Here is a 23,164-nt window from a genome sequence, read left to right as displayed (position 1 = left end):
AGGAGGGTGGCTGGCGTCTCCGTTAGAGATAGGATGAGAAGCTCAGTCAGGGACTCGGAGTAGAGCCGCTGCTCCTTTGCGTTGAAAGGAGCCAGCTGAGGTGTTCCAGGTACGACCAGCTGGGAGGAGGCCACGGGGAAGACCCAGGACTAGCTGGAGAGATTATATCTCCATGCTGGCCTGGGAACGCCTCGGGATCCCCCAGTCAGAGCTGGTTAATGTGGCCCGGGAAAGGGAAGTTTGGGGTCCCCTGCTGGAGCTGTTGGCCCCGCGACCCAATATAAGAGGTTGAAGATGAGGGAGAGGAGGAATTGGGTTTAAAACACCTTTCTCTAAATAAGTTATCTATATCAAATCTTCTTCCGCTACCTCGCTGGAAGTTACGCATTTCTACAGAATAAGGTGGATACAATTTAAAGAAGGATGCTCACATTTTCACGTTTTCTCTCCAGACGGAGGAGGCCGGTCGGATCACTAGAGCAGACCTGAGACATTTACTGGAGAGATCCGGTGGGACCCGGCCCCGAACTGGACGGTCACAGATCACAGAGCTGCTCAACGCACTGGACCCAGAACACACCGGAGTCATCCAGCCGGCCGGCCTGGAGAGACTCAACCCACCACCACCACCACCACCAGCCTCGTCTGCTAACGCCACTGAGCCCCTGGATGGCCCTGAGGACACTGAACACACTGCTGTATGTTTGTTTAACCATTTGACGGTGTGTGTGTGTGTGTGTGCACTAATTCCAACACGTGTATAATATTGTTTTTAATTTTTTTTTCCTCAGGAGGAGGAGGAGCAAAAACCAGCGTCTGAGAGGCAGACCACGCAGCGCGCTGATAAACTGTCTCTGGCATCTGCTTCACGGACGAGAGTGAGTGTGTTAACAACATCCTGAGATCAGATATCACACGTAGCATACACCATGAGATCAGATATCACGCGTAGCATACACCATGAGATCAAACAGAGACGGAAAACAGAAGATGAGATCAAAAGAAAAAAAAGGGGTTAATTATTAACACACAGTTTGATTTGTGTGTGTGTGTGTGTGTGTGTGTGTGTGTGTGTGTACACTGATATATTAAGGCGGAGCGTTTACTGCTGGACCGGCTGTGTGAGCAGCTCAGTTCAGTGCTGGCTGCTCTGAGGCTGTGTGACCGTCGGCTCACTGGATACGTCACACAGGACGACCTGAAGAAGGTCTTGAGCTGCTGCGGCGCGCCCGTCTCAGACACACTCTTCAACAAGTAAGAAACACAACCAGTGCAGTCATACACATAATAAAAAATCAGCTCACTTTCACTTTCACTTCATGTTTCCAGGCTGTGTGAGACCTCCAGCTCCAGACCCAGCAGTTCTTCTAAGCTGGTTTACTACACCGGCTTTCTCAGAAACCTGGGAGTACCACTAACAGATACATCCTCATCCCAAGAGAAGAGTTACCCGAGGTGAGCATGGAGAGACATACAGCTCAGATCTATGCTGTAACTGTACATACATCCTCACCTTCCCACATGAATACTGGCACCCTTCACTTCATATTCTCTGGTTCTCTGTAGTGCTTTAGATCGTGTTTAATTATTCCAGTTTGACATACGTCGCCTGACATTAATGGTCATTTACAAAGATCTGATTCAGTGCACGTCCCCCCGTCTATCCGTCTTTAGATATCGGGAGATATCAGGTGTTGTTTCCACCTGAAAAAAAGACCCGATTTGCTCGGCATCAGGACACGTTAGTGCCAAGAATTTTAAATCTCGTCTTCCACTCAGACAACCTGAGCCCCCTAATCCATCAAACTATTTTGGTTTCAGGTTGGATTACAGCCTGATTTGCTCTGGTTTCACTCCACTTTTAACTGGTTTTAACTCCAACTTTATTGGTCACAAGCAGACTCTGACTGCAGCCCTGGCTACACTATCTTTTATTATGAGCCCCCTTCTGCCCTACAGGCCGTGCACGTCACCACAGTCCAGGGGACGACGGCCTCCCTCCGGCCCTCAGGTCGGTTCAGACACCTGCAACATCCTGGACATTGTTTTCCAGAGGATGAGATCAAGATTAGAGCAACGCCACAGCAGCCTGAGCGACCGCATCCGGGCCGTCAGCCACAGCCGAGACGGGACGCTGTCAGAGACGGACGTACGGAAGGTGAGTCGGGCGCAAATAACAGCTACATGGCCGTCTCGGCATCAAAGCAGACAATCTCCACATGGATCTGTACATAGTAGTTATGTTTTGTATTTGTACTAATTATAATATTCTAAATGTGCTAAATTTTGGTGAGGAAAAACTATCATGGCCATGTTCAAAGGGGTCTCTTGACCTCTGACCTCCAGATGTGTGAATGTAAATAGGTTCTATGGGTACCCACGAGTCTCCCCTTTACAGACATGCCCACTTTATGATAATCACATGCAGTTTGGGGGCAAGTCATAGTCAAGTCAGCACACTGACACACTGACAGCTGTTGTTGCCTGTTGGGCTGCAGTTTGCCATGTTATGATTGGAGCATATTGTTTTATGCTAAATGCAGTACCTGTGAGGGTTTCTGGACAATATCTGTCATTGATCTGTGTTGTTCATTGATTTCCAGTAATACATATATACATACATTTTTCATAAAGCAGCATATTTGTCCACTCCCATGTTAATCTCTCCCTTTAAGGTACATTTGAACAGAAAAAAATTTGCAAATAATTTGCGATTCAATATTTTAATCGATTGACAGCCTTATTAAAAATCAATACAAATATATAGTTTTATTTTTAAAGGAAGGCTCAGTCATTTGTTTAGCTTTTATGAGAAGATAACTCCCACTGCTTTTATTACAACTTGGTTTTTATTTTTTATAGTTGTGGCCATCATTCCTTTCCTTGATTATAGATGGCACAGCGACAAATTACAAAAAAAAAGAAAAAGTCGGACAATTATTTATTAAGTTTAGATGATAGAGAATCCAATCAGGCAAAGAATACAGAAATATTGGCAAATAAATAAACCAAACAATAAGAGCGAGGCAGAGTACCAGACCCTGCTGCAGTCAAATCAGAGCTTCTCTGAAGGGAGTCTGGCAGCTGCAGATCTTTACGACATTTATCGGCGGCGCTCATGGAAACACTACCGCTGTTGTCCACAGGGGCCGCCAGAATCAACACAGAATGAAAGTTCCTTCTAGTGACTTTAATAACTGAGTGTTTCATTGTGACATGAATTTTCCATGCCACATTAAAATAAAAAACAAAACAAAAAGGTGGATTACACTTCAGTGTTGTCCAGCAGAGAGCAGCATCGACCTGCCGACACTAAACACAAAGCACTGTTTTCATGAGGATATGGAGGGGAGCTTTTCATTTGTTGAGTTGGAGACACATTGTCCATATCAAAATGAAAAATATTAGGCTTGTTCGAGATCAGAATTGATCACCGGCGATCGCCGCACAAAGCATGCCGGTTGGATTTGTGTCGAACTCGCTCTGACGTCATGCACACGTGGGCAACGAGAGATCGAGATTTTCCTGTGACTTCCAGGCGAGGCGCAGTTCATCTCCAACGAGCCTAATAATCTAATCACGGCGTTGGGGTGGAACCGTGGGCGGAGCTTATTGTTGCTGTTGATGGACGATTTTTCACATAAACAGCTTCCTTTGAGCTAGCCGGTCGGAGTTTGTTTTTATGTTTTGTGATTTCATTTTAATGTTGGAAATCATTCAAATGTGTTTTATTTATTTTTATTGTGGCACAATTAAAAATACAATTCATTCAGTAAGTAAACATAAAAAACAAATTCATGTAACAGTGTGCAACTTTTGTTTTTATTAAGGCGTTATAAATCTTCCATAGCTGGTCAGTAAAACATGCAGGTTAAAGTTGTTCGTGTACCTGCGGTACTTGGTTGTAATGAGCTCTGACTCTGAAAAGTCAATGCGACCTGGCCTGCAGCTCAGCTCAGTGCAGCAAACTGCCAACGTGTCTCTTCTTCTTCTTCTGACCCTCCAGATACTCGAGGACAGCTGGGTCATCTTGGACGATAACAACTTCCGCGAGTTCGCCGAACTGCTGGGCTTCAGGGACGGACGCATCGAGCGCTCGGCGTTCCTGGCGAAGTACCACGAGGGTGAGACGAGAAGAACGGCAGCCTCAAACATCTTGACCGGCGGCGTCAGCAATCCCATCAGTTCTGCATGGCGGGGTTCTCTACGCTTAAATAAGAGATTTTTAAAATCCCTTCCTACTCTCCCCAGCAGGCTCCCCCCCCCCCCCCTCACTCCATCTTGCCTTTGCATCCAAACTCCTACCCCACCCACGGTGATCAGACATAAGCCCCCCTGCTTCCTGTAAAATGATGTCTTTCTTAGCACACGAGCCGTTGGAGAAATCATCCCGGATTATAAATAGAGTAAGAGTGAGCCTTCTTCGTCTCTCATTAGCGGAGCCGGAGAAGAAGCACAGATTCAGATTCATTTCTGCTTGTTTGGGCTAATTATATGCTTTGGAAGCAGAAAACAGAGCAGCAGGGCATCGCTCTAATTTGTATCCTCTAAAAAAAAAATAATAAAAAGAAACACAGTAGAAAGAATTACAAAAAAAAGAAGAGAAGAATCATCAAACAAAAGCCAGGACGTAAAGTTTAGTCATAAATAGAAATCAAGTTTCCTAGATTTAGAATACAAGTGTGCTTCTAATTAAATGTAAATTAGGTCAGGCTGTTAAATGCCCGGTGTGCTCGGAGACATGAAGGGCATTCTCCGACACAAATGAGTCACAAAATGGAACAAAAATCCCAATTTGTTGGGTAAAATTCCCTCACGAAGGCAGAGGATATAGTTCATTATGAGCCCGACTGACTTTACCGTCTTTCAGAGGCTCTGGCAGGTTCAGTTTTAAAGCTAGAGTGAAGATACAGATATCACATATCATATTAGGAAACCTAATGAATCCATCGGTACCAACCATGTCATGCTACCGTGTCGGGAAGGAGGCTAAATAACGCTCCAAAGTTACGCTAAATGTTAGCGAGGAAAAAACGGCATGTCCATTTTCAAAAGGGGTCCCTTGACCTCTGACCTCCAGATCAGTGAATGTAAATGGGTTCTATGGGTACCGATCCATCTCTGAGGGTTAACATGTCTTTCCCCTCATGGTGTCCATAGAGGTCACATCCAGAGACGGGCAGAATGAGGACGAGGTCGAGCCCCGGCTCACTTCTGCTGAGCAGTGCCTGGCAGTCCTGAAGACCAGGATCAAGATCGTCCACGGGGTGAGCAAGATGTTAAATCTTTCAGACCGGCTGCTAATCAGCCATGCTGCTATTTTAATTTAAAAAAAAGTAGGGTATCTTAAAAAAGAATGATGTGAATTCTCCTCTTTTAAGATTTTAATAACACCCAACAACATTTTGGCATTTCTTATGCCTGGTATTTTCGTAGGCATTTTATGCTTTTATAAGAGACATGACAGGAGATGAAGGAGGATGCTGATGTACGTACCAATGTGCTCAAGATTTGACCATGGAGCTGTGTGAAAAGGAAATAAGTCCAAACATGAAATTCTTTCACAAAGTGTTTTGAATATTTACAAAATCTCAAATTAAAAAATTAATTGGGACTCGTAAAGCCAATCTTTTTCTGCCTCCTTAAAAAAACCCATATACGGCCAACAAGAAAGGAGGAAGCAAGACGAAGCTGAACAACAACAGTAATGATGAACAGTAGGGACAGCGCTATACGAAGCTTTGCTGTAGATGTGTCCACAGCAGCAGCGACCGTTGTATCACAAAGAGACTCCCTCAAAGATGAGGCCGCTGGGATGTAAAGGCAGCAGAGGGGATGGCGTGCAGATTTACACTGCAATCAGATTCATGAGCTGCTCTGTTCAAATGAAACCCTGGAACCTGTATTAGTAACAGTCCATTTGTCGGGACCACCGGTAACCACAGACGTCACCAAATCAACCAGGACTAAAATCATAAAGGTTCCCTGTGGAGTAGCGCTTGGCAACCAGGTCTCACCAAATGGCGAATGAATAACGCAGCAATTTCTAAAGTCATTTTGCGTGTTATCACTACGCATTTTTTACATGTCACATCATTTCACGCCACGGCAACAGACGCTCAGAGCAAGAGCGCCGGAACTCAGGTGAGGTCGTATAAAGAGTGAGAAAGTCCACGTAGGGAGGAGGATGGGGAGGAGACCGCCGTTCATGTCCTGTGTGAAATCAAAAGTCAACCGTTGACTTCTTTACATTGACTTAAGCACGCAACTTAATTTACGTAACGAACATCCTTTATTTAACCCAAACCATGATCTTTTCCTAAACCTAACCAAGTAGGTTTGTTTGAATTGACAACGTTAACCAAGTGTTTAAAACTGCGACCATGCGTCTGTATGCGATGAGTTGGGAATGAGAACAGCGTTAAATGACATGCATAAAGCTTAAAATGCGTAGACATGACCCGCAAAATGTCCTTAAAAGTGCCGTGCTATTTATACGCCTGCCCACGAGATCACGTCGGCTATGGAGCTGTCTTTCTATTTGGATTTTTTGAAGTGGGGTTGTATGTATACTCGTGTTCTGAGAGGTAAAATCACTAATTTGTGAATGGAGTCTGGCGGCTTTGAAGAGCGCGATATAACGGCTTCAGTTACTATCGGTAACTTTAATCAGCAGGTGGCAAACAAGACACGGGAACTTGGCTTGGGTCTTGAGGAGTTGTAGCATTTAATCACAAATACTCACAGTCACACATGCTCTCTCTCTCTCTCTCTCTCTCTCTCTCTTTCTGATTAGTTTCTAGGAATGTGAAAACACTCAGCCGGAAATTAATTTTCAGGATCTACAGTACCAGAGTGTGATTGCAAACAATCACCAACAGTACACACTAACTATCCAACCAATGAACGTCTGTTCTGATAACCCAACCTCTTCCCATCAGGACAACCTGACAGCGTTCCGACTGATGGACAGGAAGCGTAAAGGCGTGGTCGACTGCCACGATTTCAAAGAGCTCTACGGCAGCCTGGGGATCTTCTGCAGGGAGGCAGAGTACGAGCGGCTGCTGGATCTCATCGGCCTGCATCCCGGGGGCAACCTTAACTACGCAGAATTTGTCGACGTCGTTGAAAATAACGGCAAAAAGGGGACGCAAACAGCGTGCATGTGAGTCTCATTACTGATGCTTGGACATTCGGAGGAAAGTTGTCTCTGGTGTGCTTCTATGTTAGTTTTTCTGTCTGTCCTTCACAGACGAGAGCAGCTCCATGACCTCCTGGCCTCTGAAGCCCGCCACAAGTGGGCAGACATGTCTAAGGTCAGCAAAACTTTCATTTAAAATGATTCTTTGCACGATGCAAAGATCTGAATACCTGCTCCTCTCTCTCCCATCAGGTGCTGTGCCAGCCTGACGCAGACGGCCGGGGTTGGATCCATAAAAAGAGCTTGAGGGAACTCCTCTTCACCTACGCTCTCCCCATGAGGTCTGACGAGTTCGACCAGCTTTGGTCGAGGTAAGAGATACCCAGCTGAGGCATCACGATCACTACATTATATAGTGAAGTGCTCTAGTCAATTCTTTACTTCATTTCGATAGGTATGACCCGGAGAGGCGGGGCCGTGTGGAAGTTTGTGACTTCCTGGAAAAGCTGGGGTTTCATCACGAAGAGGAACTCGGAGCTCGGAGCCAGAAGCTGAACGGAGCTGTTACCCGGCAGAACGCTGACGGACCAGCGTCCTCTGATGCTGCATCACTGGAGTGTTTAGAGTAAGCGAAGAAGGGTACTAGATTATCCATCCATCCATTCTCCACCATTTATCCTGGTCAGCAGAGGTTAGTAAGGTAGCCCAGATGTTCTTCTCGGGGCTTCAGCCCCAGTTAAGACCGTGCATTAAGGCGCCATTGACAAGGAGGGAGTCCACACAAGAGAGTTACTTGAAACCAACAGTTTATTAAACTGAGGTTACAAACAACAGAAACAGTGGAGTGGGTAGATCAGCAGTGAATATACAGTGCGTGGACGTGTGATGTTGGAGGTGTTGAAGGTGCAAAAGCTTGATATGATAATTTAAACTTTCCTCAATGTCTCAGGCAGGATATAAATATGCCCTGAATATTGAACAACAACATATTTATAGATTGATATTGACTGAAAAAGCTCTGGCGTGTCAGTATTATATATATATATATATATGCTGTAATGTTAGCGTGGCTACTCTCCTGAATGAGCTCCTCACCCCGGGGGGTTTCGGATAAACAAACATTTAAGCCTGGTATAGAAACATTTTGCACCTGCTGTGATTATTATTAAGCCATCATAATCAAATATTTTTCTTGATAAATATTGTGAATGCAACGGGGCTTATTAAATTCCACTCGTTTTCCAAGTGTAGCCGTACAATAATAGGTACGGCAATTTATTAGCTGTGTGAATGTGTTTTGATTTCTGAGAGCAGAAAAACATTTTTTCTTCAGATGTGATCAATGGCTTGACTCGTGGAGAGGAGAAGCCTCTTTCACAATCTGCATTCAAAGTTTTCAAATGTTTATTTTCTCATATTTGTGAAAAGTAGAAGCCAAAAATATATTTTAATTAGTCTGTCCGTCTGAACAGAAATACTTCACAAGTCTCCTGTTTCTGTATGTATCACGAGCTCTCGCTGTGCCGTCCGTAGACAGATTCTGACAGAGAACTACGAGGGTTTGAGCGACTCGCTGACTCACCTGGACACGAGGAGAGACGGCACGGTGACGGTGGAGGAGCTGCTGAGCCTGTTGCAGACCTACAGCTGCTCCGTCCAGAGAGAGCAGCTTGTAAATCACCTGCGCAGGTGAACTCCATCTTTTACTTCCTCTGTAGAGACGTGCAGACAATCTTACCAAAGACCACGATGAAAAAAATAGATTGTGTATTTATTCATATATATATATATTTATTATGTTTATGTTGCACTTCCTCCCTCCTCTCTCTCCAGGCTGGAGGTTTCCATGGATGAAAACTGCAAGAGGTTAGCATACATGGATTTCCTGTCTGCGTTTGACCCTAAAGCAGAGAAGAAGAAGTGTGAGCGTTCTCCTGCGTCTCCTGATGCTGTGCACCAGATAGAGTCCTTGAGCAGCCTCGGTCCGGGCGTGGCTCTGGTTAGGCTGCGAGAACTAGTCACAGCATCAGCACCTCTTCTGTATAAGGTGAAGCTTAACAACACGCCTCATTTTCTTTTTCTTCGTCATCACTTCCTCAGCTGATCACTTGTCTGTCTCTTTCTGTCCTCCAGGCGTTCTCGGCCTTTGATCAGAGCGGGACGGGGACGGTCAAAGCTCTGGAGTTTCGTCAGGTGCTGGAGAATTTTTGTGCCCGTCTGTCAGACAAACAGTACGGACACATGCTGACCAAACTGCAGCTGGACCGGGATAAATGCACCGTTAACTGGAAGGACTTCCTCAACAAGTTTCAATCACAGAGCCCGCCGGTAAGAGAAGCAAAAGATACTTAAGAGGAGAATGCACCAAGCTGCTCTCAACCAGCATTTAAGAGCCAGTCCAACACACCATGCAACAGGTGACCTGAATAACTCTCCAATCACTCAGTAACTCAACCAAATAAAAACATTTGGGAAACGACAGCAAGCACTAGAGAATGGTCACGTTAACCTTTCGGGTCCTATCGCATGCGCCCACGCTCCAACCCCCCTGACGGTGCGCCCGACCTTCTGCGCTGGGATCCCAGCTAAGACGGCGCGCGCCGGCCCTCACTTTCATTGCACCACAGGGTTTTGCTTGCACCCTCTGACTCGCGCGTGCGTTAGACTCCTTGGTCTCCTTGCCGATATCGCTGCAGACCCCTGGCCCCTTTTACGTGGGCCGCAGCACAACGCGGTTTGGGCGCACTGAGGACAGTCCGACCCGGTCGACAGTCGCACCGGGGGCAGGGCGCCCCGTAACGGTGCGATGGGGAGCGCTGTAAAGCTGTGGCAGCGAGCCGCCTTCGCCCTGAGCCTTTCCAAGCCAACCTAGAGCTGTTCGCGGCGCACCGCCTCGTATGTGGGACTCCCCAGCCTGCCGTGTGTAGCTCACACCCTCCAGCTGGCTGTTAACGAGGGTCTTTTGGCACAAAGAAGGACTCGTATCGGTACTTGGTATCGGAGAGTACCCAAATGTAAGTACTTGTACTCAGTCTGAAAAAAAGTGGTATCGGTGCATCCCTAATATTATACTATACTGTAGAATTATCTTCCTGTGGCGGCTGCGTCGGATTGTTTCCAACTCGTGTGATCCGAACATTTCCAATAACTCCAGAGTGCTTTGTCCAAAAGTCAACATTTCTTGTAAAAAAAAAAAAGATGTAATCATTAACGAAATTCACAACACGTTTTTATCTAACCAAATATTCTGCTTCAATCCATATTTGTTGGCGTTTAGCCTTTCAAAAACAATCTTTAAAGTCTCCCATTTGCGCACTGACGAAGTTATATATCCATTGAAGAAAGTTGATTTATTAAAAAAAATAATTCAATACACTGAATCACTTTATTCAAATTGAGGATTTTGTTCGAGAATTTGTATTTTTTTTGGGTGATGACATCAGAAAATATGGTGTTTTCTTTAGATACAAGTGGAAGGGGCAAGGAGAAGGAAATTAGGATGGGAACCACTGATATAGAGCATGTTTGTGTGCTCCTGTTCATAATGCTGTAGATATCAGAGAGGTGCCCGAGTAAGACCAGATCCCCCATCCAGACCAAGACCTCTGAAATCCCAACGCGGATCCAGGATGTCGTCTCAGGTCGCCTGTACGAAATCACCAAAGAGCCGACGGATCTGGACCCCTCCTCCGACAGCACGGCGATCTCTAAAGAGCAGTTCAGACAGCTGTGTGATCACCGCTGCCTCAGACTCACGAATGATCAGGTAAAATGCTTTCAATATATTCCAGCGCATTATAATTCAAGAGAATTCAAAAGAGGAGACGTTGAAGAGAACAAGCACATTTCCAACAACTCTCCCAGAGCTTTCAAGCTGAAACAACTGGCATCAGTCCATGGTTACAAATGAGGAGTGCGTCTGTATTTCAGTGCGTTTGCCAGTTTCCATTCTCTCTTTAGTCAGATATGTTTTCTTTAATTATTCTAATCAAAATCAAATTTATCTTTGCTGATAATTATTAACTGTGTGAGAAAGTTAGTCATCTGTAAAGCCAATTTACTGCAGAGCTCCCCCCAGAGTGGATGATTATCATCTCCGCCATGGAGGCGTGAGCCTGTGGGGAGATCATGCGTTTGGTCGTGTGTCTGTCCGTCCACGGCTAATATCGCATTCTACCGGACCCATCGGCCTCAGTCTCCCCTTTACAGACATGCCGCAAGTGATCAACTTGCTTCAGTAGTAAAGGGCATTTTTGGCAAACAACTAAGCTAAAAAACAAGCCTTACCTCGTCTGTTCTAGGCCACATTCTGGCCCCATATTGAACCGGAGCATCTGCAGATTAATTCCATACCTGAGATGTTATTATCCACTAAAGTTAGGCACGATATGAGATTAATAAATCCCTGTTTTTGTCCACCATCTTGACTGTAAAGGAGCCCAGAGAGACAACTGAGTGAGATTCAACTCTTTGTTTGGGAGGGGAGAGGGAGAAACACCTGGAGGAGATCTGTACTGAGTTACAGTATGTGTGTGTTTCCTTCTCAGTTTGAGTGTGTGTGGAGTCAGATGCCTGTGGATGAGCAGAAGAAGCTGCAGTACGGAGAGTTTCTGAAGCGTTCTGGTGCGCTGGGCGGGAGAGAAGCAGGTGGTCCCTCCAACGATGTCCCATCGCCTTCCTCTGAGCTCAGAGAAACAGCCTCAGCAACAAAATCTTGTCGCCCAGAGACTGCAGGTGCAATTCTGCAACGCATTAAGGTAAAACACACATGACCTTTTGTCATGATTTCAAACAATTAATATACAGTATATACATACATACATACATACATACATACATATGCATAAAGCAAGCATGATTGTTGATAAGAGTAATAAATACAAATCAAATCTCCCTTTAAAAAGGTACATTTTGAACAGATAAAAAAAAAGTGTGTAATTTTGTTTAAAGGTCCCATATTATGCTAATCTAATCAGGATCATACTTGTATTTTGGGTTTCTACTAGAACATGTTTACATGCTGTAATGTTAAAAAAAACAACTTTATTTTCCTCGTACTGTCGGCCTGAATATACCCATATTTACCCTCTGTCTGAAACGCTCCGTTTTAGCGCATTTCGACTGAATGGCAACAGAATTGCGTTGCTAGGCAACAACTTGGGTCCGTGTGTACTTCCTGTCAGCTGATGTTATTTACATACACTGCAACCATGAATAAACACATTTAGAATGTTTACATTTAAATCTATGTAAAGGGTCTAAATATTGCAAATTTGTGACATCACAAATGGACAGAAATCCAGACAGCTTGTTTCAAATGCAGAGTTTGTGAATACGGGCTGTGTGTATTTCTCTGTGGATTGAGCGTTTCGATACTTTCACAGTATTTATATTGGACTTAAGCCTGCTTTATAATATAAAACACATGAAAATCTCATTTTTTAATAATATGGGACCTTTAAAAATAACAATTAAAAGCTCAGTTATGAATGTCAGACTGAGTTGAGCTGCACAACAATTTAAATTTTCTTTTTACAATTTTTGCTGAATGCTGCTGTATGATGCATGATGCATAAAGACACCAGCTACTCTGTACGTTACTACGAGACGTCTGGAAAAATTAATTTCTGAGTGCGCAGAAAAATATTTGTTGCAAAAGCATAAATAGAGAAATACGGAGACATTATTATCAGATAAAGAACAATTTAGCTTGAGCAAGCAACTACTATTCTCTGCGTTTGTTGATATCCAGAAGACTGCTCCATAATAACCTCTCTCACTCAGTTTTACCCCGTCAAATGTCCCGCTCTGAGCACTTACATACCCTCGGACACTTAATCACAGCGTCTGTCCTCCTCGTTTCTGCTCCGTGCACTCTTCACATATACTTGTGCCACAATTTCAGCTAGAAGAGCCGACAGAGCACGAAAATGCAAGAGTTGGAAAATGAGTAAAAACTGAATGAGAGGTTATTATAGTGCACTTTATGTGGATAATAGCAAACACAGAAATACACGTATCGAGCAGAGAATAGATTTTTGCTCACTCAAACTAAATTTCCCTACGAAATATAATAAGTTTTTTTTTCCGATGCTCAAAATGTTCAGAAGTGAATATAATGCCGTGGCAAAAAAAATGCATAAATGAATGGAGGCCGTGTCACACCAATCACACAGACACACTCTCTGTGTGTATGTTGCTAGCCGTCTGTTGTACAGTCACTACGTTTTGCTGTTTGGGGAGAATAAACACAGACTGCACAAAAACTCTCCAGCTGTCAAATCATGCAAATAACATGAGGTGGAAATTTGCTTTATATATTTATACAAATAGAGACGAGATCCAGTCACTGCATTGCCGTCTCACATCTCATTCAGGAACTTTAACTTTAACTCCAAATCATTTCCAGAAGGGTCGCCCTGTTTATTTAATATATTTATTTAATGCTGTCAATCGATTCAAATATTTAATCTTTATATATTAAAGAAAGTATTGGCGTGTCATATATGGTTGGTACCAACTGATTCCTTAGGTTTTTCTAGTTTCATATGTTACCAGTGTCTCATTAACTTTGACAGCCCTAATATATATATCTGTCAAAGTTGACGCATTAACGCCAATTCGTGTTAATGACAATCATTTCTTTAATGCATTAACACAATCGATCTTTCAGAGGTTATACCGGGCTCAGTTTTAAAGCTAGAGTGGAGATACTGGTATCATATGAAACTAAAAAACCTGATGAATCCATCGGTACCAACCATGTCATACTAGCTTGTCCTGAAGGAGGTTAAATAACGCTCCAAAGTTATGCTAAATTTTGGCGAGGAAAAACTGTCATGGCCATTTTCAAATGGGTCCCTTGACCTCTGACCTCCAGATATGAACCATTCAGTGTTTAATTTTGTCTTTTCGCAGCTTTAAATAATGGCCGCCTTGTTTTAATAGCTTGAAAATTGAAAACAAAGACCGATTACAGTTGAGCGGGTTGTTAGCCGGCGTCTGTGAGACGGTATACACACTAAGAGCAAACAGAAACACGTGCTCTGTCGACACCTTTCATCCAGTGAGGTGTACAAAGAGTTGGTGTTTAGTTAAACGTCTTTCACTGTACATGGCCTGCTTGAAATCATGTGAAGCTGACGCCTGTTCAGTCTCATCAGACTTCTCAAGCAGCAAAAAATTTAAAATTCGTGGCTGATGGAGGCTGAAGGCGCAGCACGTTCCCAGCTTCCAAACTCAGAACCTGATACGCCTGTAAAGACGGCTGTCTGTGGCCAATATATGTAAATGAATGTAGAGTTTTCATGTTTGATGGTGATTCTAAAAACTCATCTGGAGTCAATTATTCCCCACCAAAATGAAACAAAACCCTGAACGACAGGAGTTGCTACTGAGAAACTAACAGAAATAAACTGCACAGAGGCTGGCTAAAGATGTGCACACTCAAAACCCCACGAAACACACAAACCCAGAGAACCAACTGAAGGTGTTGACCCTCTGCAGACACACAACCAACTGAGCAGCCAACCTGCTGATATAGAGCCTCCCAGCCAGGCTGATTATCAGCAGCTGAAGGGGATCACAGGTGACTCCAATGACTCCTGATGAGCGAGACTCAGAGAAACCTGCAGAACCAGATCTGGCATGATCCGTCTGACCAGAACACATCTAACTTACTGGCCTTGTTTCCAAGTGATGACTGTTTTTTCAAACCGTAAAGCTGAATTAAGATAAGACAACATAAGATATACTTTATTGTCCCACAGGGAAATTTGTCTTGGGCTCCAGGCCGCTGCATCACACAACAAACCAAAGTCACAATGTACGTACACGCATAAAACATGGATCATACATACACTCATGCATGAGCGTGCTTAAATTCACATGTTGAGTGTGAAACAGTAGATCTTTAAAATAATAAAAAGTAATGAAAGACAATAGTTTAAAATACTAAGAGCAGGTATAATCAAACCAGATAATAAATAATCCATTTACAATATATTAGTAACTTTATTGGAGGTAAGAATCGTTAGAATCAGCTGCTTGTGGGCAAACCACTCCTAAATAACTTAAGATGCCACTTTCATTCGGTGTAGTTGTGCAGCCCTTCTCCTGACCTCCCTCATCCCTCATTCCTCTCCCAGTCAGCCCCCTGGTGCACCCCCAGGCGTCCCGCCTCAGCGGGGGCGCCGGGAACAGGAAGCCCGCCGGGCAGCGCCGAGAGGAGGCTGCGCGGGGCGGTGCAGCGCCGCTGGAAGGAGATCCAGAGGAAGTGTGCCGAGGGAGATCCTCACCGAGAGGGACGCGTCGGCGCTACCTCCTTCCTGGGTGAGCGGCGAGCCACAGACGATCATATGAGTTATCTCTTCTACCTGCTGTAAGCTATAACGACTGACTGTGTGTTACAGAGATCCTCCGATCTCTCGGCATCAGTATGACCCGGGAGCAGTTTGAACATCTGGCTGTGAAGTGTGACATCATCAGTAATGGCTGTGTTTCATATCACAACTTCCTCCGTCACTTCCTCCTGAACCTAAAACCAGCGGAGGCCAAGACGACACGGCGTAAACTCCCTCTTCCTATCACACCGGTAAAAAGAACATTTGTTATTCATGTGTTTCTCCTCCTCTGTGTTTACAAGGTGCAATACTGCTTCATGTGAGTCTATGTGGAGGTAGAAGGAAGTTACCGCTTTTATTGTTGTAGTCTGAGTAACGTGACGTCATATCCTTTCCGTATCCATCAACCAAAACAAACCGCAACGAGCCGAAACAAGAAAGCAGTTAACGGCGGAGGCTCCGCGTGGATACGACCTGCACCTTCACATGATAAATCCAACGTTTTAAACACTATACATCCAAGTAACTACACATTGACAGGAAAGGCAGAGCTAGTAAAAGTCCCTAGAAGTGTTTGATTCAACTTTCTCCCAACAAAAAAGTTGTAATATCGAACGGCCACCTAAGTATCGTGATCGTATCGTGATCGTATCGTGATCGTATCGTGATCAGGAGATAGGTGCATCGTCCCAGCTTGAGACTTCAGTACGCATGTAAGCATTCTAAAGTCTACTTTCCCCTCACGTATCCAGTCATCACAGTTGGAGTTAATGTGAAATTGGGACACAGAGTTTGTACTCTCAGCTACACATCCCCATGCTGAGCGGCACATTAGCACATTTCAAATTAACTCAGTCGTCCCTCTCCTTTTCCTCCGTTTAACGTCTGATCTATTGTAGTTTTATTGGCTGCAAGTTTAAATTGGGTTACAGTAAAGTGTGTGTGTGTGTGTGGGGGGGGTGGCTGTGGAATGTGAGGGGGTGTCGATGGGCGACGGCGGGTTGCCAGATTGTGTAAACTCAGCGGGGACCTCCCACCCTCAGGCTCTCGACTCTCGCCTCCGATGACAAGCAAACTGGGCAAAGTTTGGTGAGTTTCCGTGCTTTTTTTTTTCCTGGCACGGCGAGGTGTATATGAAGCTTTGAACAATGACACACGGGTGGGCACGCTCTAAAAAGGACTCCCGCTGAGCGACTAAGCCGAGACCCAAGCTTCAGTGGAGCGTGTGGGTGAGGGCCCTAATCTGGCAACCCGTGAGCTGCAACCTTCCAAACCAACTTTTGGAATCACAAAGACCTGCATTGTCTCGACCGAAAACCAACCATCTGTGTAGAACTGCAGAGACCCCCTGCATCTCATCTGATTCGATGGTGTGTCTGCACGCGAGTTTACGAGACAAAACCTTTTTTATCTGATCACAGAAAAACACTTTGTTCTCAGCTCGTGAAGAAGTGAAACATTACCGATAATGTGGAGGGGCTCTCACCTTTATGTGTTGTTTTCTTTCTCATTGTTCCGTGTTCTTTCTGTTCCGTAACTCTGATGGCGATCCTGCGTGGTCCGGTGCGGTTCAGACGGGCCAGGGTGTTCTGAGCAAAGACGGCGTGGAGGTCATGCTGAGGATCCACGACGTGGTTCGCTCCTCCTGGGCCTCCATCAGACGCTGCTTCCTGACGTGCGACCGCAGCCACGCGGGGAGTGTCTCGGTGCAGGACTTCAGGAAGGTGAGGTCAGCTACAGCTACGGCGCTCCGCCCTGCAGCGCTCGCTCCGCCCTGCAGCGCTCGCTCCGCCTTGCTCTGCTGCGTCCGAGCCGTGTCAAACACTCGGACACAAACTGGCTCTTTATGAATTATTGATGCGATCGTTTGAGCTCCGCTTGTGTCTCTTCTATCAAAATGTCTGAAGGAGGGATGATGGAGAGTGACTGGAAATCCATGAAGCTCAAACTTGCAAGCTTGCAAAGCCCTCACTCACACACACACACACACACACACACACACACACACACACACACACACACACACACACACACACGCACAAACACACACACACACACACACACACACACACACACACACACACACACACACACACACACACACACACACACACACACACCTGTTCACTTGACAGCCAATCAGTAATTTTAATTGTTCAATTAAGCTGAAGGTTGAAACACGACCACGCTGACATTTCGGCCCAGGAGAGCAGCAGCTGACACTCCCGTTTTATTGTCCCTGCCATTTACCTGCTGTACAACTCACTGACGACGACGCTCCCTGAGCTAATCGATAGAAACAATTAGCAGCCTGGTTAGGGGATGACATCTCCTAAACCCCCAACCTAATGCACTAGGACGGAGACACACACACACACACACATACGCACTCCAACTTCTGCCGTTGTCGCCCTGCAGGTGCTGCGCCACTTCAGCGTCACGCTGTCGTCGGAGGAGTTCTTCCACCTCAGCTCTTATTTTGACGCCAACACCACAGGGAGGATCTGCTACAACAACTTCCTCTGGGCGTTCCTTCACTGACCTTCATTCAGATGTCTACCAACTGCCCCGAGGCCCCCAGACACTCAGGGGCCCTGAGTTTAGTGTTTGGCAATAACTTAGTGGTAATTTGATTCATAGAAAATGTGTTATATGTAGGGCTGTCAACGTTAACGTGATAATGAAGTGATAACGCAAACGCAACTTTCAAATTTGAAATCTTAGCGGGCTCTTTTTCTAAGGTCCCCGCAGGGTTTTGAAGCTAGAAACATGATGAATCCATCGGTACCAACCATGTCTTACTAGCTTGTTAGGAAGGAGGTTAAATAACGCTCCAAACTTACGCTAAATCTTGGCGAGGGAAAAACTGTCATGGCCATTTCCAAAGGGGTCCCTTGACCTCTGACCTCCAGATCAGTGAATGTAAATGGGTTCTCTGGGTACCCACGAGTCTCCCCTTTACAGACATGCCCACTTTATGATAATCACATGCAGTTTGGGTCAAGTCATAGTCAAGTCAGCACACTGACACACTGACAGCTGTTGTTGCCTGTTGGGCTGCAGTTTGCCATGTTATGATTTGAGCATATTGTTTTATGCTAAATGCAGTACCTGTGAGGGTTTCTGGATCAATATCTGTCATTGATTTGTGTTGTTAATTGATTTCCAATAATAAAGATATTCATATATTTGCATAAAGCCCTAATCTCTACTGGCTAAATTCTTGGCACTCACTCAAACGAGTCATTGTTTTGTGTTGTTAATTGATTTCCAATAATAAATATATACATACATAATATGCATAAAGCAGCATATTTGCCCACTCCAATATTGATAAGAGTATTAAATATTTTAATGTGTGATTAATTTGCGAAAATCAATCGATTCATTTTTACTGAGCAGAGCTTGAATGCATCGTAATGTAACTGAATGGAACCTCCGTAAATCGTCGCTGTGATCACCCCGAGCAGCATCATGGGAATGAATTATTTTTTACAAATGATTTTAAGGTTCCTCCACGGCTTGAATTGCGGTTATTGCGAGCTTCACGTCTCCTTCACTCACGCTGAAGAACTTCCACTAAAAGCGTGCGAAATGATCACAAACTAATACGGGAAGTGTGCTCATTTTTGCCACTTGGTGCGTTTTTCTGGCCCTGACAGCGACTTTAGAATTTAAAATCCGATCTGCCACCGCTACGACAAACAGATCCATCACGGGATTTAATGTCTGAAAAACATGTAAACGACGAACAAGGAGAGATTGATAAACGATTTGAGCGGTTTTTTTCACAGCGTTCTCCACCTTCTGTCTCCGTCTCTGACTGTTTGACACTGATTTGTGTTCCAAAGCCAATCACATAAAGTGCCTTTTTTAATGATGCAGACGGGCGGGGAGGAGGACGGGGAGAACCGGGGTGTGCATCTTTTGTTCGGATGGGAGAAGTGTGAAGTGAGATGGATGACGAGGAGATAGAGGGGACGTCTGTCTGTCACTCATTCAAAGGGAAACGCTATACCGCAGTGAGACGTACAGTAGTTCTCTGAGAGAGGAGAAGAGCTGGGAGTCATTATCTGAGGAGAGAGAGAGAGAGAGAGGGACGAGCAGATGGAAATGGAAAAAAGGACGATCAGAACTGAGAGAAAGAGCTCAGCATTGTGGTTGGAGAGGCAGAGTGAGAAAGGGAGGGAGGGAGGAAGACAAGAGTATATGAAAGCTAGTTGTATTAATGGCAAAGTAAAAAGCCATCCGCGAATAAATTACCCGCTCCCCCCCTGGGATTACTAACGTAATTATTTGAACGAGGGGTTCTCATTAGAATGTGCAGAGGTGTGGAAGACCTGCGGAACAAAACGGGAGACAGAGACGGAGCGGCGAGGGTTTAGCTGCTGGAAAATTAACTCGCTGCTCTGCGCTCTATAATTGATACGAGACACAGATACCTTTGATTGGAACAAAAGGGAAGAACCGGGACGGGGGAAAAGTTTCCTCACCACCTCTAATTTCTCTCTCTAGATAGAAGAATAAATAAAGGAGGAGGGAAGGGGGGGAGACAAAGGATGGAAGTAAGGAAGCATGATCCAGCGGTCACAGATAAGGTTTTTATTCAATAATCTCTCAGAACCAGCAGAATCCTTCAGGTTTTAAGAAAGAGAGGTACATTTTTAGAGTTGTCTCTGAGAGTAATATTTTGCAGCTGTTGGGGCTTCATTTTTTTTTACAGTTTAAAAAAATGTCCCCAACAACAACAACCATATGAACCCTTTCATTCCAAAATGCTATACATCCATTTAAAAAGTTCTGTTGAAGTATAGAAGCCAGTAAAAATGTTACCAAGGACACAAGTTACTAACGATGCTTTTAAAAAGTCACCACCGGAAATCTGCTTTCAAGTTTCAGCCGTCAATCATTCGCGTTAGGCGTCCCCTTTTTTTTTTTTTCAAACGGTACATATCTCATTTTGGAACAAAACTCTTCATATGCAGATTGTCTGAGTAGCAGAAGTCATTAACTCCTTTAAGCATGCCTCAAGAAAGAAAGAAAGAAATCAAGAAAGAAGTACAGTCACTTTTTTTTTTTTTTTCCCTCGGAAAAAAACCCAGGAAACACATTTAACACGGCTTTACCGAAGCAGAAGAGCATCAAACGGAGACATCTAAATGAGGACGGGATGTTGGAGAGTCGGACCAAACGAGACAGCTTTTCATGAAGCTGAGAGATGAAAGTTCTTCCCGTCTTTTTGGTTTTTAATAGTTTCCCTTTTATTCCTTTCTTGGAACGTTTTCCTTTCGTAGACATTAATTAAGTTTGTGTTTTAAATGATGAGGCTGAGCGCTCCCCCCTCCTTTTACTCTCACACAGACACTCACATATACCAAACGCTGTGCTTGTTCACCATCCGCTGGCTACATTCAAACTATTACCGCTAACCCTGATCTAAAGTCTTCTAAACTCCTGGGTCGTAATGACAGATTGTGCCTGTTCTTTAGTTAATTAGTGAAGTGGGACTCGCTACTGAGGAAATGGTGTTTCTTATAAACAATGAAGGTGTTTAGCAGAGATGTTTTTTATCTGCTTGACAAGAGAATATATTTACCTTTCCTAGTCGGCTTTTAATGTGAAACATCTGCAGGAAGTACATTAGCTTAATAGCGATAGAAAAAAAAAGGCAAAGTAGTAACTATCAGAATGAATTAATGATTAATGATTCTGTTTTATACGACACATTCTCTCTCCCAACTGGTCAAATACCGACACTCGGTGGCACTACTCTTCAAACTGTGGCGCTCTAGCATCAAATTTGGACTTGTCAGGGACGACGTGTCAGCTTCTCACACACCATTCGTAGCTATTCCTCTGAAAAATAAATGCACTGTAATTCATATACACTCACCGGCCACTTTATTAGGCACACCTGTTCAATTGCTTGTTAACACAAATAGCTAATCAGCCAATCACATGGCAGCAACTCAATGCATTACGTCATCTAGACGTGGTGAAGACGACTTGCTGAAGTTCAAACCGAGCATCAGAATGGGGAAGAAAGGGGATTTAAGTGACTTTGAACGTGGCATGGTTGTTGGTGCCAGACGGGCTGGTCTGAGTATTAAACTGCTGATCTACTGGGATTTTCACGCACAACCATCTCTAGGGTTTACAGAGAATGGTCCCAACAAGAGAACAGATCCAGTGAGCGGCAGTTGTGTGGACGGAAATGCCTTGTTGATGTCAGAGGTCAGAGGAGAATGGGCAGAGTGGTTGGAGATGATAGAAAGGCAACAGTAACTCAAATAACCACTCGTTACAACCAAGGTATGCAGAATACCATCTCTGAACGCACAACACGTCCAACCATGAAGCAGATGAAGACCACCCGGTACTAGCAAGGTGTACCTAATAAAGTGGCCGGTGAGTATATATCAAACAATTTGTATGTAATCTATGTAATTGTGAACCAGGAAGTATAAAGAGCAACAAGCGCTGCGTAGGAAAGAAGTCGGGGTGGATGGGTGGGTCAAAAAACACTGAACTTTCGTCCAGTAGGCCAAGTCAACATTGATTTATTTGTCACGTAACTTCCGTACTTAAGTTTACACTTACACTTTCTGTCTTATTTTAACCCAAAACATCTTTTCCTTAAACTAACTAAGTTGTTTTTGTCACGTAACTTTAACTTAAGTTACGCCACTAACTTAACTACGATCTTTCCTTATCCTAACTAAGTAGTTTTCTTGCCTCAACCAAGTCGATCTTTTTTTCTAAGTGAAGACGGAAGTTTATTTTGAAAAGACTGGAGCAGGAAATTGACGCTAGACATTCGTAGGAAAACACACAAATGCATTGTGCATGTGTAGTGTCTTTTCAAAATAAACTTCCGTGTTCACAGCTTTCAATCATTACATGCGTACAGTCTCGTTTCAAAATAAACTTCCGAAGTAGGTTTACTTAGTTTGTTGTTACTCGGTTTAGGCAACAAAACTACTTGGTTAGGTTTAGGAAAAGATGGTGGTTTAGGTTAAAATAAGTATGTTTGTTAAGTAACTGGAGTTAGTAAAGTAGATAAGTTACTTGAAGAAGTGACGATCAGCCAAAATGTCCTCAGTTTCAGGGCCTAAAACTCAAACTGCTCCACACAACATTAGCATAACACGTCCAGACACTCGGGCGTCGATGTTCATGCTCTAACAAGTGCAACACCTCCCACCATCATCCACACACGTTTTGGTTTCTTGGTGAGCGATTCCTCCTCTGCTCCCTTCCTCGTTTTGCCTATTTTGGAAAACATTAAGACGTCAGCCGGCACGATGAATGCTGATGTGCTGAGGAGGCGAAGAGGAGCGAAGCGGGAGTAAACTGCAGCCCCCGGGGGAGCGTTCGTACAGAACGTCGGAGAGCAGGAAGATCAAAGTGTGACGTGGTCTTGTTATGCGAAGCACATTCAGACTCTTACCGAGAAATTCAGAAAATAGAGCAAAACAAAAAAAAAGACAAACTGCTGAGAGACATGAAAGAGTTAATAATCACCAAATGGGCCGAGCAGCTTCACAAGAGAAGAAAATACAATAATAAGCATTTACATTACTAAGAAATAGGACCAAAGGAAATGGAACAACCACGAATATTAACATGTTTTTTTAAAAAGCATCTTGGAAATCTTCAAGAAAACCTTTTTTTTTCTTCC

General features: G+C 44.3%; 1 protein-coding gene across 1 annotated transcript in view; it reads left to right on the top strand.

The window, feature by feature from the left end:
* Window positions 1-18,751, top strand: part of efcab6 (EF-hand calcium binding domain 6) — a 42,215-nt gene extending 23,464 nt beyond the window's left edge. The window contains exons 11-30 of the mRNA XM_074626021.1: window positions 462-698; window positions 798-878; window positions 1,094-1,254; window positions 1,330-1,455; window positions 1,960-2,158; window positions 4,007-4,124; window positions 5,161-5,267; window positions 6,942-7,165; window positions 7,253-7,316; window positions 7,394-7,512; window positions 7,596-7,766; window positions 8,675-8,830; window positions 8,975-9,188; window positions 9,275-9,469; window positions 10,695-10,907; window positions 11,689-11,898; window positions 15,289-15,472; window positions 15,553-15,734; window positions 17,058-17,207; window positions 17,902-18,751. Coding sequence (XP_074482122.1) covers window positions 462-698; window positions 798-878; window positions 1,094-1,254; window positions 1,330-1,455; window positions 1,960-2,158; window positions 4,007-4,124; window positions 5,161-5,267; window positions 6,942-7,165; window positions 7,253-7,316; window positions 7,394-7,512; window positions 7,596-7,766; window positions 8,675-8,830; window positions 8,975-9,188; window positions 9,275-9,469; window positions 10,695-10,907; window positions 11,689-11,898; window positions 15,289-15,472; window positions 15,553-15,734; window positions 17,058-17,207; window positions 17,902-18,024 — 3,234 coding nt within the window. The 3' untranslated portion in view covers window positions 18,025-18,751. The remainder of the gene's footprint in view (window positions 1-461; window positions 699-797; window positions 879-1,093; window positions 1,255-1,329; window positions 1,456-1,959; window positions 2,159-4,006; window positions 4,125-5,160; window positions 5,268-6,941; window positions 7,166-7,252; window positions 7,317-7,393; window positions 7,513-7,595; window positions 7,767-8,674; window positions 8,831-8,974; window positions 9,189-9,274; window positions 9,470-10,694; window positions 10,908-11,688; window positions 11,899-15,288; window positions 15,473-15,552; window positions 15,735-17,057; window positions 17,208-17,901) is intronic.
* The last annotated feature ends 4,413 nt before the right edge of the window (window positions 18,752-23,164 follow it).

The sequence above is a fragment of the Sebastes fasciatus genome, chromosome 23, assembly GCF_043250625.1.
Source record: "Sebastes fasciatus isolate fSebFas1 chromosome 23, fSebFas1.pri, whole genome shotgun sequence".
In the NCBI taxonomy this organism is placed as follows: domain Eukaryota; kingdom Metazoa; phylum Chordata; class Actinopteri; order Perciformes; family Sebastidae; genus Sebastes; species Sebastes fasciatus.
Note: the sequence above shows the minus strand (reverse complement) of the source record. Positions and strands in the feature narration are given on the sequence as shown.